The following is a 19453-nucleotide window of genomic DNA, read 5'->3' as shown; positions in this document are numbered from 1 at the left end:
AACGTTGTTTGGGTGTTTGGGTGGTATGTTGGGGGGGGGGGGGGGGGCAGGCAGTAACCATACTGGATAATTTGTTTGACCCACTTGTCTGTTGTAATGGAGTTCCAGATAGGTAGGAACTGTGTTAGTCTTCCCCTGACCGGAGTGGAATGGTCTGGGGGTAGTGGAGGAAAGTCACTGTTTTGTGGCAGGGGAGGTGCGAGTGTTGTTATTACCTCGACCTCGTCCCTTGTTGTTGTTTCCTCTGAATCTGCATCTAAAATATTCTCCACTTGGGGGATGTGTGTGTGGCGGTGAATGTAGAGGAGGCGTCCGTTCCAATATTTTTGGAGGCTCCTCTGTAGAAGGAGCGCCGAAAGGAGCCACGTGGTTGGGGAGACTGTAATGCTCCCATGGACTTAGCCGTCTCTGTGTCCTTTTTCATTTTTTCAAGGGCAGCGTCTACTGCTGGCCCAAAAAGCTGTTCCTGATTGAATGGCTGACTAAGTATAGTAGTTTGTACTTCTGGCTTAAAGCCCGAAATGCGTAGCCATGCATGTCATCGAAGGAGCACACTTGTGTTAATTGCTCTAGAGGCGGTGTCTGCGGCGTCAAGTGTACATTTAATTGCTGCATTTGAAATGAGCTTTCCCTCTTAATTGAGGTCATTTGCCTGGGCTTTATATTGGTCTGGCAGGTGTTGTAAGAGAGTCTCTAATTGGTCGTAATGGGCCCTGTCATAGCGTGCTAGTAGGGCTTGGGTGTTGGCAATACGCCAGTGATTAGTGGCTTGTGCTGCTACTCTTTTGCCAGAGGCTTCCAATAGTTTGGATTCTTTGTCTGGGGGTGGTGTATCTCCTGTGGTTTGGGAGTTGGCGCGTTTTCGAGCATTGGAAACGACCAAAGAATCCAAGGGGAGTTGCCCTTTGATGTAATTAGGATCTTCCGGGGCAGGCCTATATTTCTTTTCGATCCGTGGGTTGAGAACCCTGGCTCGAACGGGGTCTTTACAGACTTCGGGGCGTGTTTTATGACTCCTTTAATCATGGGCAGAATTTGTACAGACTTTTGAGACTGTTCGAAAGTGTCTAATGGGAAGTCTTCCTCTGGTGCGTCTGAGTGCATTGTGATGCCGTGGTATATTGCTGCTCTATTTAATAATTGGCAAAACCCCAGGTGATCGTCAGGAGGCGATGGTTTTGAGGGATATGGCTGAGGGTCAGGCATGTCTGGTAAAGGGAATACCCAATCATCCAGTGGTGAGGTGTCTGGATCCGTGAACAGATCATTAGGATCACCCCCACCCCCTAGGTCATTATCATCATCCTGTGGTGGTGGTGTATGTCATGGAGAAGGTATAGGTAAGGGTGGTGTAGACAGAGGAGGTGGGTTAGAAGGCAGTATAGGAGAGGAAGGAGGGATCGGGGATGTTGAAGAGTCCTTCCTGTTTACAGGAACTGGGGCAGGTGGTGTGTCCAGTTTACGTTTTTAACATGGCACTGTGGTGACATGTCCAGACTTGGGGCTGATATAAATCTTTTTCTGCCTTGGGTCGATTGGATCTGGATGAAAAAGTTCTTGTTCTTCAGGAACAGTCTTTGTTACCGATTTTTTCGGTTCCGATCGAGGTTTTGGTTGATCGGTAGCTTGTTTGGCTTTAGGAGGCGTATGAGAGTCCTTAGCTGGTGGTTTCGGTACCGAAGATGGTTTCGGTGCCGATGTGGTTTTCGGAGCCGAAGGTGTATCTGTGGGCTTGGGAACCTTCGGTGCCGGTGTGTCTATCGGCCTTGGTGTTTTCGGGGCCGAGGGCTCCGGAGCAGATTTCGGTGCAGAGTGGTCTTTTGTCTTCGGTGCCGATGGCGCCGGTTGGAAAATGACATGCGGTTTGCTCGGTCCCGAGCTACCGGAAGGCTTATATTTCTTCGGAGCCGAGCCCGGAGGCGGGGCTTCTGAAGGATGTTTTCGGTCTCGACTGGGGCCAGCAGGCGAAGTCTTAACCAATGCCTTTGGTTTTGGTGGGGTTGGGGCAGGGGCAGTAGTACTCACACGTTGCCCAGGAGTGATAGGGTCGTCTGAGTTGTCTGCTTCGGAAATTATCTGTAGATCTTTGGAATCTTCTTCCGGGACATCGGGCCCTTCATCAAAGATGTCCTCTGGTTCTGGAGCTGGTCTCTGTGCCATGATGTGGTGTCGAGCCCTTCGATCCCGAATGGTCTTTTTGGATCGAAAGGATGCACAGGCTGGGCAGCTGGACTCGTCGTGTTCCGGTGATAGGCACAGGTTGCAGACTTTGTGGTGGTCACTGTGCGGAAATTTTGCTCCACACTGGGGGCATTTTTTGAACGGCGTCCTTTCCATGAGCCGTAGAGCTCACGGCGTGGATAGGCCCAGCGGCCCGCGTCGACGTCCGGAATCGAGCCGATGTTATCGATGTCAAGAATGAAGGTGCTTCGATGTTTTGTGTGAAGTTTTTCGCTTCGAAAGGCTTGGAATTGATATTTCCAACTCGATCGGAAAAGTTGCATCCGAACCCAGTGGCGGAAAAAAACAATCTAGCGATGGAGTTGATGCCCATGCACACTGTCGTCCAGGGGAGGAGTCACCTATCTCGTGACCAAAGACTTCTTCCGAAGACAACAACAACCTGCAAGCATCCGAGCCCAACACCAGATGGCGATCTACTATCCTAAGTGTGTGATCTGCAGCTCATATGCCTCGAACATTTATTTTGCAAGATTTTGGCAACTCTACGCGTTTCGGGACCCCGTCCTTGATCATGAGTGGAGATTCTCTCCAACTCTGGAGCACCTCATACAGCCAAGATCTCTCAGAAATACCCATCACAAAAGCATCATAAATGCCAAAGTCTATTTCTTCAGAAACCAACTTAACAAAGCCAAAAACCACCCCAAAAAACTATCTGATCTGGTCAACCAGCAATTCAAGGGCCTACCTAATCTTGCCGCAAAGGGTTCCAGTCTACTACTCAACAGTGAACAATTGGTCTCCTCCTACCTTGAAAAGTCAAATAACTTGAAAGCAGACCTTCAGATTTCACTACACCAATGTCATCAATCAGTAGACACCAGTATCTCCCCTACTGTTATAAGCGAACTCGAGCACCGTTCGGAACGCATCCTCAAAAACAATACCTCCTGGATTTCATTTGCAACAATTGAGCAAAACGAAACTCTCAAAATGCTTACAGACTTGAAACCCTCAAATCACTTCAGCGATCCTCTTCCCTCCAACCTTTTTAATGACATCAAAATGTCTATGCTCTCACTCTGGACTAGGATTGTAAATGCTTCACTACGTCAGGGATAAATCTCGGACTGTCTAAAAGCCGGACAGGTCACCCAACCTTAACAACTTTCGCCCCATTTCCAACATCCGAACACTTGCTAAGGTTCTTGAAAAATGTGTTCATGTCCATCTATGTAACCACATCAACCAATTCAGTCTCTTTGACTGGCGCCAATCGGCCTGGACACACATTGTGGACGATGCTCTAAAAATGTTTGATCAAAACGAATTATGCCTATTAATCCTCGGACCTCTCTTCGGCTTTTGATTCAGTAAAATAGGACTACTTACTCGATTTACTAGAGCACAGGATGGGAATATCTCTTAATATGTCTTAAATTGGTTCACTTAATTTCTGCAAAACAGAGCGCAATACGTCAAGGTAAATCAATCCCCCATTATGACTTCGCCAGTCACACTTTGGATCCCACAAGGCTCCTCTCTTTTCCCCCACTATCTTCAACCTATTCATGGAACCACTAACAGAAATGCTACAGGCATCCAACATCTTTATGCGGATGACATCCAACTGTACCTGAAAATCTAATTCCCTGAAGACATCCGATACCTCAATCCTATTCTTCATAATACCCATATTCGGCTGTTATGCAACCACCAAACTTAACACTCAAAAAAGGGAATTCCTCTTAATCGCCCAACCCAATCAGATTCACTATACTAACGATTGGTTGAAGCAATTAACAGCATTCAACTGCACACCACAATTCATTGAGTCAGCAAGATAGCTAGGAATAATCCTTGACAAAAACCTTAATAAGGAGGAGCATATTAGTGTCACCACTAAAGGAGTAAACCTACAAATGCGCATACTACGGAAACTAAAGAATTTCCTCCCTCAAAATGACTTTAAGTTGTCTGTGCAAGCACTCGTGATCCCCAGATTGGAATATGGAAGTGCCACTCTCTCAGGGCCGCCCAGAGCCACAATAGCCCCGTTTAGGGCCGCCCTCAACTCGGCGGCAAGACTGATCCTGGGGTCAAAAAGATTCAATCACATCTCCCCTGACTTGAAATCCCTCAACTGGCTCCCTTATGACGCAAGAATTCAACTATAAATTGCATGTATGACGTACAAAGCTCTGCATTTCAACACCCCAAGTTATCTCGCCAACAAGCTAGAGCTGTGTGGTGGCTCTAGAAGTCGCTGCACCTTACGGCTAAAGCCACAACGTTTCAACAGGAAGAAAACCTACAACAGAGCTTTCTCTGGCATCGCCCTCGCAATCTAGAACTCTCTCCCCCTGAAATAAGACCGACTCCCCCCATTACCTCCTAGCGCTATAGAAAACTTTTCAAATGAATAAATAAAAAATAGTATTGAGTAAAAGTATAATTAAACGAAACATGAAAACGGGTTAACTTGGGAGCTTGTGTGTGGTGCTAACATACCTCCAAGCTCATTGGCAGTCCACTTTATGGTGAACTTTCTCTAAGTTTTACTATAAACCCCCATCAGTGAATTAACCAGCTCATTAGATGCAAAGGCAGGAAAGTACAGTACTTTGTGGCAACTGTTGAGAAGACTGAGCTCAACAATTGTCCAAGTACTTTTGGTCAGATCTTTAGACAATGAACATTACCTGCTTAAGAAATTCTAAGATTTCATATCAAGATTTTACCTTAGTAACTGGATTATTTTCCTTCTTCTCCTCACGAGGCGAAGGAGAGAACTGTGTAGGAGCAACGTTTTTAGAATTAGAGTTCCGTGAGGTATTTTTTTCAACTAAATTCAGTAGCTCCATTTGTCTCCGTGCTTTATTTTCTTCCCTTTGTTTTTGGTGTCCTCTTGAGTATCTTTCAGAGGCTGGAATATATTGTCTATCTGCTTTATTTGTGTTCCATTCAGGTTTCTTAGCAAATTTTTGCACCATTTTCTGCTCACTTTCTCTTCTTGCAAACTTCTCATTTGATTCATTGGAAAGGTTTTTATTCTCTTTGCTTGCAGTTTTTTTCTTAGTCGCATGCATCATGTCCGTTTTCTTTTTTTTGCTGTTCCCTTCTGTCTTAAATTCTACAGGAATATCTGGAGAGTTTTCTCTGTGTACAACTTCCGGAATGTAACCTTCAGAAAGGTCACCAACACCAAATTTGAAATCATCTAAACAGAAAACAAAAACATTTTAACTTATGCAGTTTGAATGACAAACATCTAAGCCAGAATGCACATCTGCATGGTACTTTTCTGCTGCATATCATCTCAATATTACAAGTAGGGCTGAACAAAGTATACAACTTAAGCTATACCAGCTTGGAGAATACAACAGGAGTTACATTAAAGAGTGGAATTCAAAAGGAGCTATAACAATACTGTGTTGAGACAAAAGTTAAAACAACACAGTAGCAAAGTAGCACCAGCTAATGGGAGCAAATGAAAACTGTTCTGAATACATCAGGCATGCATGCGCAAGGTATCTTCCAGACCAGCACCCAAAGATCTCGGAAAATAGTCATACTAAATTGTCATGCAAGTTAAAAACCTGCTCTGCATAATGAACCCCTTCAACAGCAAGGTCTTCTGACATTGTTTTTAGTTTCTGCCTTCTAGAGGGAATTTGATATTTGTACTTAGGACTGTTTCATATCTACTCAATGCTTTATTTGTATACTTTCATACTCACCCACTTGCAGTTAAACTAAGTCCTATGAAACCTTCCATTGACCTTTGACTGCTTCAAGAATGTTTACATGGGTCAATGCAATCTAGTTAACTCTATTTTAAATTAATGGTTATTTGAGGTAAATTCCCCTTGCGCAGCACAGAGTAGAATAGCAGGATGGCAGAGGTGTATGGTTTACCGGCATGTAAGCATAGGACAGGATGAGGCCTTATAAATAGTAAAAGACGTAGGGAGGGGGTCAGCGTTTGACTTGAGAAGTTCACAATCTAGCAGAGCAGGGAAACTAGTTGCATGGCACCAAAAATGGGGCATGCAATATACAGTTTAAGGAGAAGATGAGTTTGTATATAATTTGGTTAGGAGGGACATTTCCTTACATTTTTAATTGTGAGGAAGGAGGTGAGGAGTACAATTTGTAAGTCAATGCAACTCTTTTGAGAGCATGGCTAGAGAAGCCTCTCAATGAATCTCCCTCATTTTGGAGTTGAGGATTTCACATCTTGTGGATTCTTATCTTATATTGTTGAAGATCTGCCATTGATTTGTCGGCTCACCAGTGGCAACTATACACTTTTTGATCAGTGCTATGTAGACTACACAGTATTATATGAAAAATATACAGGATAACAGGGGAAGTTATTAGAGTAGAATAGGTGATCAAGGTTAATGAGTTAACTCAATTAGAGAAGTAGCAGGGCGTACAAATGCTGTTGGATGCAATGGTGATTGAGAAAGTCCTTTCAAGGCCATTTTCACCAACAAGCATAGGGAGTGCAATCTCCTTAGCGGCTCCCCTAAAGTTATTAAGGAAAAAAGTATGGTTTAACTTTCCAAAGTGAAGAATTTACACATGGTTGACTGCTTCTGGTTTTATTGATCGCTACAACCTGGGAGACTAGCAGTGACGTACCCTGTTCATTGGCCCTCTCAACCAAAGCCAATACTTGCAAGCAGAGCTCTGAGGAGTGGGTGCTCCCTTACTTCCCGACAGAGGAGTGCTCAGGTGTCATAGGTGTGAATCTTAACCACGCTGGATATCACCACTGGAAGGAATGCTTTCAACTCTATGAAGATTGCCTTTAGCTCCTATACATATATATGCAGGGACGTATCCATCCAGCAATTCTTGACGCGCTCTCCGCCAGACTCAACATCCTCTTTGGAGACCACTCATGTGAGGGCCTGGATCTTGGCCTAATCCTAAAAGGGGACATGGAGACCAAGTAGCAGTGTCCTGGACTGGTAGTGCTAGTTTTCCACAACAAAACTAAGGTACTTGCTGTGTTCTTCTAAATCGGGCATCCCGGGGGCATAGCCAAGATGGCAGCGGTGGAGTAGCAGCGACTTTTGGGAGATTCGCTTGCCATGGCCGATTAAAGCATCAAATTAGCTGAATCTGGCACCCCACACACTACAGAAGAGGCGCCCGTGACCCAGATCACTAGCGGCAGTGGCTGTGATGAGGATAAGTGATCGGAGGGACCCCAGAGCAGGCGGGGAGGCGAGGCAAGGGAGTGGCAGTCATCGGGCTGGAGCCCCGCTGCACAAATCGCTCATCGCTACTGTCCGCAACTGTAAAGGAGATTGGTGGCTCGCCTGCAAAGACCGCGACCAAGTGGAGACGTGAGGCCCACCTGCAGACAGAGGCAGCCAGAGGAATCTGGTGGCAGACTCGATGGATGAACCGGGATCGGACCCAAAGAGTGAGATGCCACGGACACGAGTGAGGTGTGACCGGACTGGAGGCAGCGCACAACCGCAGGAGAGGAAAGACTATCCGGACTCCCTGTGGACCGGATGAGAGCAGGCCCAACAGACACCATGAAAGCCAGTCTGCAGACACACCAGTTTCATTGAGGTGAGGCCAGGCTCGTGTGGGGAGACAGGCGGGGGAAGACTGAAGCTATCCCTCCGCAAAGGCTGCTGTGGACTTTAGGGACCGACTTGCCCGCTGAATGAAGGTTTGGCTATATTATGAAGAGGAGAGATGGTGCGTTGAGGCAGCATTTGGCAATGGTGTTGAGGGCGATGGTGTGGAGGGCGTGAATGCAGAGAGGATCTCTGGGGCGGACTGAGTGCAAACACGCCCATCTTTAATGGGATACCGGAGCTAGATCCTTGAGCCTGGAACTGACTGCCACCCATAAGGAAGCAGTCTGGCACGGGCGACCCCCGAGATTTTTCAGTAAGAGGGGTGCTGCCTGATGCCCACACAGACTTGATGCAAAGAGGCCCATGATACACAACAGAGGGTCGGCCCATGGATGGACTAAGCCCAAGCTGCGAGGTTTAGGCCTGAGGTGGAGAGGGGGTGGAGAGGGGAGGCCACAGCCGAAGGAGGGAAGACAGGGGCATCTGCCCACTGGTGGGACTGAGGCTTAGGCCCCTGGACAATCCGCTACCCTTGCTTGAATCCTCGACCCCCCCCACCAGCAAAGGGGTGGGTAATAGGTGTCTACATGAGCGCCCTGCCCCAGAGTACACGTTTGTGCCCCTGACATTAAGAGGCACTGGGGGGCACCAAAACTGTTGTAGCACAGGAACAAGGGAGAACAATTACGTGAGCCCTCAGCTGACTGACAGGGATCAGATCTTGGCCTGCTTCCGAAAGACATCTTCTGGACCTTTACATAGGAGGCCCCTTCGAAATGTCCACCCACCAGGTGAGAAAGGAGCCCACAATCAAAGATCTCCTGCAGAAAACAGGCTTTAAGAGAGCAGATGGTCATGGTTCCGAACAGATACCGTCTCAATCTCAAGAGAAAGATATGGACCCAGCGGATGCACATACGGGGGAACCGATCACACATGGCTTCCTGGAGCAACTCTTTGGTACACTTAGAAATTACTTTGAGGTCCTCAGGCAAGATGTCGCCTCGGACATCAAACATATCAGAACAGATGTCCAAGAAATTGGCGTTGTGTGGACTCTCTTGAGCGAGCAGGCAACTGTAGAGATGAACAGCTTACTGAACAGGTCCGGAAACTGCTAGACCTCAGAGACCGCAAAGAGGAACTCCACCTCCGGCTGGAGGACCTTGAAAACCACTTGAGGCGGTCCAACATCCGCATTAAAGGAGTACCAATCCAGGCGGACGGTGGGAAATTGGAGGATTGGGTAGTTCGCTTTTTCCGCCATGCCAGCACTTGGGGACAATGAGATCATCCTGGACCACACTCACCAAGCTAGGAGGCTGGCGTCTAGCCAGGTCAACTACAAGACATGCTCACCTGCCTTCATTCGCACAAACAGGAAATTTTAAAGAATGCAGCCAGAGATAAAGCAACTATCGCTTTTGAGGGTCTTCAAGTTGGAATATATCAAGACCTCTTGCCTCTCACTCTTCAGCAGCGTAAAATCCTGAAACCAGCTACGAGCTATTTACGGAAGGAAGGAATCCGCTTTTGCTGGGGGCCCCCCTTCAGATTGACTTTTGTGTGGAATAAAGAGCTGCAGGCAGTGCAGTCCCTAAAAGAAGCACAGGAGGTTCTTGGCATTAACCTGGAGGAAAAGGAGGCAGTGGAGCAACAGAAGGATGACATATCAACCCATGGGCCACTGAATTAGGGACGGCGATGGAGGAACAGGAGAGAGAAATGTATAAAGCCTTCCGAACTTGAAAGCCAGCAAGAAAGAGAAGCCTTGCTTCCACAGCTACAGAATAGAGCCAACCCAGAGGAATCCACCAAAGACTGATTTGTGAAGCCCTGTAGGCTGCACTCGCTTCCGAGCCTATACAAACAATGTTTGTGTCCCAATGGAAACCGAAATCGGGCTGAGGAAGGGAGCTCGCTACCCTTGAGATGATGACCGTTTGCCGGTCATTTAGATCCGTGCACGACGGTGTGCTCAAAGCCCAATCTAGGGCGGTTCTTTTGTTATACCTGCTCTCTTTGTCGTATTTTCTATCTATCTCTTCCCTTCACCCACTTTCACTTCGGGTTTGGGAGACCTTTTCGCTTTCGGCAGGGATAGTATTTCAGTCAGGCGAGCCGGAGGCAAGGGCTGTGCTAGGTTGGGATGAACCACAGAAATGTAGGGACAGTTATTGGCAATTGGGAGGAGGGAGGGTCCAAGGTGGGAAACTTGGCTTGGAACTCAGTGGATACGTAATCAGGAAAGGTGCAGGTGTGTGGTTCTCCTTCTGGGGTGATGGCGATGGGTTGCGTGCACTGCCACCCTCCTGGCGGCAAGTGAGACGAGGGGTAGAGAAGACTTTCACCACTGCGATTTGGCTGCTCACTGCCTTTCCTCGGTGGGGGGGGGGCCTTAATTCACCTGTTAAACCACGAGCGCTTCTTGCCTTGTTGAGAGGTGCGAAATGCGACATTTGTCTTTTGCAGGAGACTCATCTATTATGTGCTGATTGGAAACGCCTCAGATCTAGATGGTTCGGTAGGCAATATTCTTCATCCACAGCAAGGAAGTGCGGAAGTGGCCGTCCTCTTAGCAACACACTTTTCGTGGCAGTGCAGATACCAGTGGGGAATTACACTTACACAATTGCATCTATGTGCGGTCCAAACGAGCATCAAGTAACATTCCTCATAGACACACTGAACACCATTCTTGAATCCCCGGATGAGGACCAAATATTAGGGGCGGGGGGGGAGGGACTTTAATATAGTACCAGATTCACAACTCGACAGATCTGCACAACGAATGGGACACTCTGGATCATTCTCAGACTCTATGATACAGAAATTGGGGAAGGTAGGACTGACGGACGCCTGGAGACACAGATTTCCCAATGCTCGGGAATACACATTCTTTTCAGCAGCCAACCTAACCTAACCTATGAGCGCATAGACTTGTTTTTGACATCCCCGCAGGTCACGAGGGACACACGAGAGGTCACGATAGAGACGGTGGCTCTCTCTCTGACCACTCGCCGATCTCCCTTGAGCTACACCTAACCGGGGGACCCCCATGACAGATATTGTGGAGATTAAACCACCAACTGCTCACATATGACTAACATTAAAGGCATAGGGGCAGCGATACGGGCATATTTAGAGATCAATGACTATGAGTCAACTCCGGTCTCCCTGTTGTGGGACACACTGGTGGCAGTCATACAAGGGCGTTTTCTAGCTATAGCCACAGGCGTAAATAAAGATAGAAGGGATAAACAGGAGCACTTGGAGTCGCAGATCAAAGAGCTGGAGGGAGTGCTCCGCCGTAAGGGCGCGGTCTAAATTAGACGGCAACTTAACACCGCACGGCAGCAGCTGAGGGCCCTGGACTGCAACCGTGCGGAGTATTCTCTCTTGCGCACCAAGCAGCATTATTATGAGGGGGGTAACAAAGCCAGAAAACGTCTGGTGAACATGCTTCACGCTCAGACTAATGAGTGTCGTATTGTAGGGAACAAAAACTCCCAAGGCGTGATTCTCCGATCAGACTGGGACATAGCTCCTACCTTGGAGTCCTTTTATACCGACCTGTACGCTGCGGATCGCTTGGACCAGACAGCGGCCAAGGCCTGGATGCTCCGGTGGCCTCCCTAGACGCACCCAAGTTAGACGCGGAAATCCATCCGGATGAGGTCCTACGAGCCATCCAAGGACTCACCTGCGGGAAGGCTCCCGGAGAGGACAGCTTCTTGGCCGACTTTTACAAAACCTTTGCCCTCGACCTTGTCCCGGTGCTGGTCCGTCTTCTTAATTCATTTAGAGACAATGGAACCCTGACTCCAACAATGGCTATGGCGGAGGTGGTCAAACCCAAACCGGGCAAAGATCCGTTGGATTGTGCATCTTACCATCCCATATATTTATTAAACGTTGATCTGAAATTCTGCCAGCATACAATCATCTTGACTGGCTCCCGATATGCAGGGACTTGTGGACCCGGATCAATCAGGGTTCGTACCGGAGGGTAACTGCAGAGATGGGACGAGGCGGTTGTGCCATCTCTTGGATGAGATCCAGAGCACTCAACAACCGTCGGTGGATGCCAAGAAGGCATTCGACCAGCTCCATTGGCCATACCTGAAGCAGGTGCTCTATAGATTTGGGATCAGGGATCGATTTCTGGGATAGGTAGACTGCATATACAATGACCCGGAGGTACGCATCAGGGTGAATGGGGTTGCCTCTCGGTCTTTTCGGATCAGCAGGGGGACTCGGCAGGGGTGCCCTTTGTTGCCCCTGCTCTTTGCTCTCTACATGAAGCCATTGGCTGAAAGAGTCCACCAAAACCCCTACATCTCAGGGATCAGGATGGGAGAAAGAGAACAAAGTTGTCGCTCTACGCGGACAATGTTGTGCTCTTCCTCACGCATCCGTTAACCTTCTGCCTCCCCTTGGGGGTGAAATTGATACCTTCAGCCAGGCATCGGGCTTTAAGGTCAACATCCATAAAATACAAGCCCTTAGCTTGACCCTTCCTAAAGCTTAACAACAGTAGTTACCGACACAGTTCCCGTTTACGTGGGCCTCCGAAAGCGTTGCATACCTGGGTCTGCAGATATTCCCCACGCTCGACAAGAAAACCCAGGTGAACTACTCAACACCTCTAGCTGAGATCCGGGGGGAGCTCTTGAACTGAAAAAGGCACACAATGCTGTGGCTGGGTGGATTGGCGGCCATTAAAATGACAACTTCTACCACGTATTATGTATGTGATGCAGCCGCTCCCGCTTCGGCTCCCACCCCAGCTGGTGTCACAGATGCAGCACCATATCTGGGGCTTTATATGGTGAGGGAAGAGAGTATATATGGCACTACATCAGACATATTAAAGGGAGGAAGATGGGGGGGGCTTGGCGTCCCGCACTTTCAGGTGGCAAAACTGCGATATATGATTGAGTGATATAAATAGGAGTCAGAGAAACACTAGTGTATTATTGACCGCTCGATCGTGGGCATGTATATCTGGAAGGTGCCTTGGCTCCCGAAACAACACCGTCCGGTCAGGGCCTATGTCTCTCAGGTTCTGAGGGCCACTCTTGGGGTGTGGGACAGGGTGCAGGAGTCTTGTGGCCTCTCAACTTCTAGGTCTCCACTGATTCCTTTTTAGGCAACCGGGACTCCCCCACACCCCCAGCAAGAACGGGGAACAGCTACCTTAAATGGCAAGAGACCAACTGCAAAAGAATTGGAGATCTTTTCGATTAAAAGGGAGTAATGGACTTTTCCCACCTCACCTCAGACTTTGGAGTCCCTAAGGATGTGTATTGGCAATATCTTGCCCTGCGCCACTGGGTGACCCAAGCACAAGTGTACCCCCCAACACTAGTCACCCCCTCACTAAGTTCGAGATGTGGCACATAACTCAGACTTCGGACAAGCGTCTGCTATCACACATATATACCTTTTTGAATGCACCTAAGCAGAGCACTAAATTCACCGTGCAGCGTCAGTGGGAGTCCGACCTTGAGCGCAAATTCTCCCCTAGAGAGTGGCAGGATATCATCCATAGAGCCAGGGCCTCCTCTTGCAGTACTGCAGGTATGGAAATGTTCCTAAAAATAGCACACTAGTGGTACTACACCCCCACTATGGTTGCTCGATGGAAACCAGGGGGGGATGGTCTCTGCTGGCGCCATTGCAGAATGTCTGACACCCTCACACATATCCTCTGGCAAAGCCAGAGGATACAAGCGTACTGGGACTCGGTCCTGCAGGACATAGACACCATTTACCACACAGACATATCCAGATTGCCCAGCTACACATTAATAGGACTCCACAACGCCCTTACATACCCCCTCAAATCTTGCAGAAGGAGAGCGATTACTTTAGCGCTGGGCGCTGCCAAGCAGGTGTTGTCATCTAAATGGGGAACAGCTGAGGTCCCGACCCGACTAGATTGGCTACATAAGGTTTGGGAGACGCTGGGCACAGAAAAGATCACTGCGAGCCTTACACACACACACACACACCCCTAATTTGACAAAATTCGGGGCAGCACTATTTTTCTCTACAGAATTCATGGAGCTCACATGCCCGAGATACCTCCAGGTCCTTCGACTCACCAAAGCACCTCCCTCCATGGAGGACCAAACCCACACATGATAGAATACCCCTACTGTGGTCATAATGCACATTGCTGAGACACAGTCTACTCCTATAACACGCAGGCCTATCCTTCTTCTTACTTTCTGTCTTGTCAGCCTTTGCTGGAGTTGAATATTCTTTATTGTTCCTCGCCGGCCAGTGGATGTAGATGGCGGCTATTGTTATCCTTGCACTCTTAAAATTAAAAAAAGATTTAAATCATAAGTCAGATGGTTAACCCAGCCCAGCCAGCTGTTTTAGTTAGCTACCAGAACCAAAATTAAAAGTAGCATCTTCAACTCTGGTTCTGCCTTTTTTCCCTTAACAAGATAGGGAAGAAGTCTTCTTTTCCCACACCTAGAGAACTGTACAGCCTAGCCACTCTTCAACAGAGAGGAGAACATCCATGCATTAGTTGCTATCTGGATGCAGAGTTTGTAGCATAGGGAAAGCATTTCCCCCACTAGAGTGGTTTGAGCCTCCTGAGATGGAGAAGAGGAGGACAGTTGCTCTGCAGGAATGTTACTTGTAAGTCTTAGTCTCTACTGAGGTCAGATGAGCAGGTCTTTTCTCTGTTACGCAGCTCCTCTTCCACTGCCAGCTTTGGGAGGGAGCGAAGGCTCCAGATGTCTCTCTTGGAGTGAAAGGACTCCCTAAGCATTGAAAGACTGGAAGACATTCGCTTGATTGAAAAGAGGGGAGGTCTTTAATAACAAAGAACAATTTGAATGGGATGGATATATTTTGCACTAGTGAAGGAACATCTTTCTTTGAGGAGTGATATTGTTTTTTTCCCATTTGAGAAAAGTTTGATTCTCTTTCTGGAGACTGTGTCAAATGAACTACTGCGCCATTATCAACCTTTTTTGGGGGGGTAGTTTCTTTGACCATGAAGAGCATAAGCATCTACTCCTACCAAGCACGGTCCAGCCACAGTGTGTCAAATAATTCCACAGATGAAGCCTGTAACTACTCATAATGGCATTGGTGTTCACGAGTAAAAGAGACAGATTACCCTAATGGACATACTCTTGCCATGCAGTCAACCATTTATGCTCCTCATCCATACGGGAGGACCTAGCTTCATCCTTGATGGAAGCTGCCATCACCAACACAGACTAGGGTAAGGCACAAACAGGTCCTAGAATGGCTTCTTCAAATAGCCAGGTTGTCTTCCGATCATAAGTACCATCCGTTCCCATATTGAATGGAAGTATCACCATAAAAGGCAGGATCATTAGATGCTCGAACAGCCAAGCTGCCGGAGGCATAATCCTTGCAGCCCGCGGCATCAAGCTTCTTGGATTCACTGTCTAGGAGAGTTGTAGAAAAAGTGTTGCTGGTTCTGTATTGAGGAGGATGTTTAAAGCAACAGACTCTCATGGAGGAAGGGAGGACAAAAAATGTGGGTCATCTAGACCAGGCTCAAGGGAAATATACTTGTAGACTCTTCGGCCTGGAAAGTGCATTTCACATGCAACCATTATACGTTGGAGAGCATCATTAAACAGATGGAAGATTTTGTTCAGAATTGTAGACGTCACTTTCGCACAAGTCAAAGTAAACTCCAAGATCTCCAGCACTTTCCTAACAACTAAAAGATGAAACCTCCTCCAAAGCAATGCCAAATGGGTGAGGAATTTCCCCCTTTGGTAATGTATTTAGGTCTCAGACATGTTCTAAGAACAGGTAAATTATGGTATCAGTAAAATATGGTGGCAGGAGGTAATCAGTCACAGAGTCATTGTCCTACATCAGACCATAGTCCTGATCTTCCATAGTGAAGCAATTCAAATATTAAATGAAAATGTCTAGCAGGCACACAAGGCTTTTGTAAAAGGGGAAGCACTCCCAATTGGGTTCATCATCAAAAATTACGATTGATCTTGTCCTTTGCCACATGGATGATACTTCCCACTATTGACTCTTGGACCAGTCCCTGAAATGGGTGTTATCGTCATCTGCTTCAAAGTTACTGTAAAGAAGGGCCCAAGCAAACAAGGGGTATCACCATAACCAGTTTTGTCTTCATCATGGGCAACGGGGCTATGATTATTTTTACTTCCCATCGCTCTGTGTTTTTTGTAGGCACATCTGTATGAAGAGTGTTTCCTGTAAGGTGGAGGAGAAAGTCTATCTGCAGGGCTAAGCCACAAATAAACTGGTTTCTTGATTGGCCTTCACGTTTATGTAGTCACAAGCCGCAGCATCAAGTCCAGGCCCCAGACATCACATATAATTGTTGAGGGGATCCAAAATGAACATCTTTTAGCAGTGCAGTCTGCAAGGCTTATAACTAGATGCCCTTTGTGAAGACACCGGACTTAGTTCGTGACAAAAGCAGAGTAATTTGTCAGTGACCCACCTGGACAGATTGAGTTACACAAATTCACATCAATATGCCCGTTTGTACCAAATATACCACAATAATGTCACATCAGGAGGTTGAGTAGCGGCTCGGGTTACTAAGTAAAAAGTATTCGAGACACAACGGATGACTGGAAGGAGCATTTAAAAGGTGAGGAGTCAGCTGGGAGATGTATCCATCTGACGGTGCTATGTACAGTACCCAATGGCAGGGACACCATACTTACCTCTTCCTCCCAACAATAATATACTACATTTGCTGAGGGATTGGTGGCCCTTACCCTGAACATAAGCCAAGAAGTTCCAGAAGAACTTTACATCAAGAGTAGCACACAGAGTGCAGACGTGCACTGAATGGTGGTTCCCCAAACATGAGACACTGGGATTGCGCCAAGCAGCAGCTACAAACTGTTCATGGCTATCACTGACTTGTGCTGAATGAATAAGCGAATGGAGGTGCAGAGTAGACCAGATGTAAAATGGACATTGAGGCAATGCTTATATTCGCAATTAAATGAGTGCATCCACTTGCCACTACTCATTGGATGAAGAAGAAGAAAAAAAAAAAAAGGATTGGAGGGTGCTGCATATGCACATGTTTGGGACACACCCCATTTTTAGGCCTGTGTGTGGAGTTAATGCCCAGAAAGCTCTTTACAAGATCTAGAAGCAGCTTTCAATCCTTCCATTAGGTGAAAAGGTACACACAAGAGTAGGAATGGTGACAGAGCCAAAAGTAAAGAGTTTAAAAGAAACCAAACATGAACAGTTAAAAAGGCAGCCATTGTTTTAAAATCCATACCTGTTTGCACAGCAGTGTCCATCCGTGGTGAAACAACCATTTCCAATTCTTGACTTATTTTACCATATCTTGCGCTGGAACACACTTCAGGATTTAAACTCGAGAGACTGCTCTGTGCTCGGGCAGAATTCAGAGGAACAGTGTTACCTGAAAACAAAGGTTGAGTGAGCAAATTACATGGGAATCAAGGTTGAGAATAGGTTAGCATGCATGCCAAAACCAAATAAATATGGAAACTTATCTAAGAAAGTACAGCAGGGAAAGGTAGCACCTGCAATCTATCTGCAAGATGCACAGTTTTTTTTATGTCTTTCTCTTTTCATTCGTAAATCAATCAATCAAAAATTCTTTATTTCGGCCAATTTGGCCATAAAAGAGTACAAAGTAAAAGGAAAGAAGGGGGAAGGGAAGGCAAATGACATTTAAAATTCATTTATATACACATGGCAATATTTTCATACAGGCTAAAATACCCTCTCATCTGTAAAATATTTATATTTAAAAATGCATCAGATTCCAAACACTCATTTCTAAAACATTTGGGCTAGCAGCCAATATCGATTAATTTACGCCTCTTGCACCACATAGCTAGCAAAAATTTAGAAAGTGCAAAAACAATAGGGCTCGATGTACTGGTTTTAAAAATTCTAAAAGCATTCAAGCAATGTTTAAAACCCAAATTTCTGCACAGTGGCAACAACCAATATTTTCTTGGTTTGGTATATGCTGGGAAAAAGAAGAGAACATGAAGCTCATCTTCTAAAATCGCTGCTGCAGCCCGGGCAGGACTTATTAGAGGAGGCCGTCCACTTGCTTGTGACGGCCTTGAGGGGTAAAGTGCCATGTCGCCATTGGATAAAAAGTTTACGCGCTAAAATCGGGAAGACAACATCCATGAAGTCCTCAAAATAATAAGAATTTTTGAATTCTAAAAAAGAGTTAGTGAGGGAACCTACATTAGGGGCCGTAATTAGAAGTTCCAGCTTTTGCCCTTTGTAGGTTTTAGTAAACATCTTTCGTGATATCCGGCCACATGCCCTATCTGGATCTTCCCACATAGACTGTAGTCCTAGACTTAGAAGTTCACGCTTAATGAACGCAAGCCAGGGGATTTTGCTGACACAATTAAAACCAAGGATCTGTTTAAGTTCGTCCCTATAGTTTGAAAGATCTGGAGTGGTCCATAGTCTATGCCAGAACCTTAGGGGTTTTACTGCTAGCTCATTTGCAATAGGCGTCAGTCCCAGATCTAACCTTAGCGGTGTTAATGGAGTACCCTGAGGAAGCGATAGTAATCGCCTTACAAATTTAGACTCAACTTTGGTGATTTCAGGGGCAGCACAGTGACCCCAAAGCTCACCCCCATAGAGAGCAGCTGCCCTTGCTTGCGTCTTATAGACCTCCAGGGCAGGACTCACTGGTCTAAAGCTTGATGAGTTAGAAACCCTTAAAATAGCACCCGACAGCTGTGAAAGTCTCATGTGGGATTTGGCTTTTTGCAGACCCCATGACAAATTTTCATGAACTGTAACACCCAGGTAGTGGAAGGTCGTAACCCTTTCCAGACATACATCGCCCAGTGATGGATTTGCGCGAGTATACACTGGCGGGTTAAAGATCATGAATTTTGTCTTGTCAGCGTTGATCTCAAGGCCTCTGCTCCGACAGAAGTCCCCAAAGCCGTTCAATATCCTCTGAACCCCATGGGAGATTTGGAGAGTAGGAGGGTGTCTGTCCGCAAACATGATCGCCGGCACCCTCCTACCAGCCAGTCTTGGTGCGTCATTATCAGGGACACTGTCCAGATGAGAGATTACCCCGTTGACATAAAGGCAGAACAGGGTCGGTGCTAAGACACAACCCTGTCTCACCCCCCTGCCAACGGGGAACCTTGGTGACAGCGTCCCGTTCTTGCCACAGCGAACCTGGGCAAAGTTCCCATCATGCAATCTTATAAGTAGGACCAAAATCTGGTGCGGGAGACCCAGATCCTAAGCCCACAGTTTACCCCTAGGAACTAGGTCAAACGCAGACCGGAGGTCGACGGAGACCATATAGAGGCTTCCGCCCTCTACCTTTACCATCTTCCAGTACAAAAGGGTCAGTCGGAAGATTTGGTCCATAGTGGACGTATTCCTTCTGAATCCCGCCTGGAAGGGGCTCAGTACGTCGTGATCCTCCATCCACGTCAACAAATGGTCCAGGACCAATCTTGCAAATATTTTTTGTTGAACATCAATTAAGCTGATTGGCCTGTAGTTGACTGGGAGCTGAGGTGACCCCTTTTTATATATCGGAACTATCTCTGCCCCCAGCCAAGTACTGGGAATTTCCATGCCCCTTGAGATAGCGTTAA

At 46.9% G+C, this 19453-nt stretch overlaps 1 protein-coding gene across 1 annotated transcript in view; it reads right to left on the bottom strand.

The window, feature by feature from the left end:
• CCDC66 (coiled-coil domain containing 66) overlaps nucleotides 1-19453 on the bottom strand; it is a 356874-nt gene that overhangs the window by 172828 nt on the left and 164593 nt on the right. The window contains exons 14-15 of the mRNA XM_085624655.1: nucleotides 17098-17244; nucleotides 4926-5404 (exon numbers count right to left, since the gene is read on the bottom strand). Coding sequence (XP_085480781.1) covers nucleotides 4926-5404; nucleotides 17098-17244 — 626 coding nt within the window. The remainder of the gene's footprint in view (nucleotides 1-4925; nucleotides 5405-17097; nucleotides 17245-19453) is intronic.

This window comes from Triturus cristatus, chromosome 9, assembly GCF_964204655.1.
Source record: "Triturus cristatus chromosome 9, aTriCri1.1, whole genome shotgun sequence".
NCBI lineage: Eukaryota > Metazoa > Chordata > Amphibia > Caudata > Salamandridae > Triturus > Triturus cristatus.
This window is presented reverse-complemented; position numbering and strand designations above follow the sequence as displayed.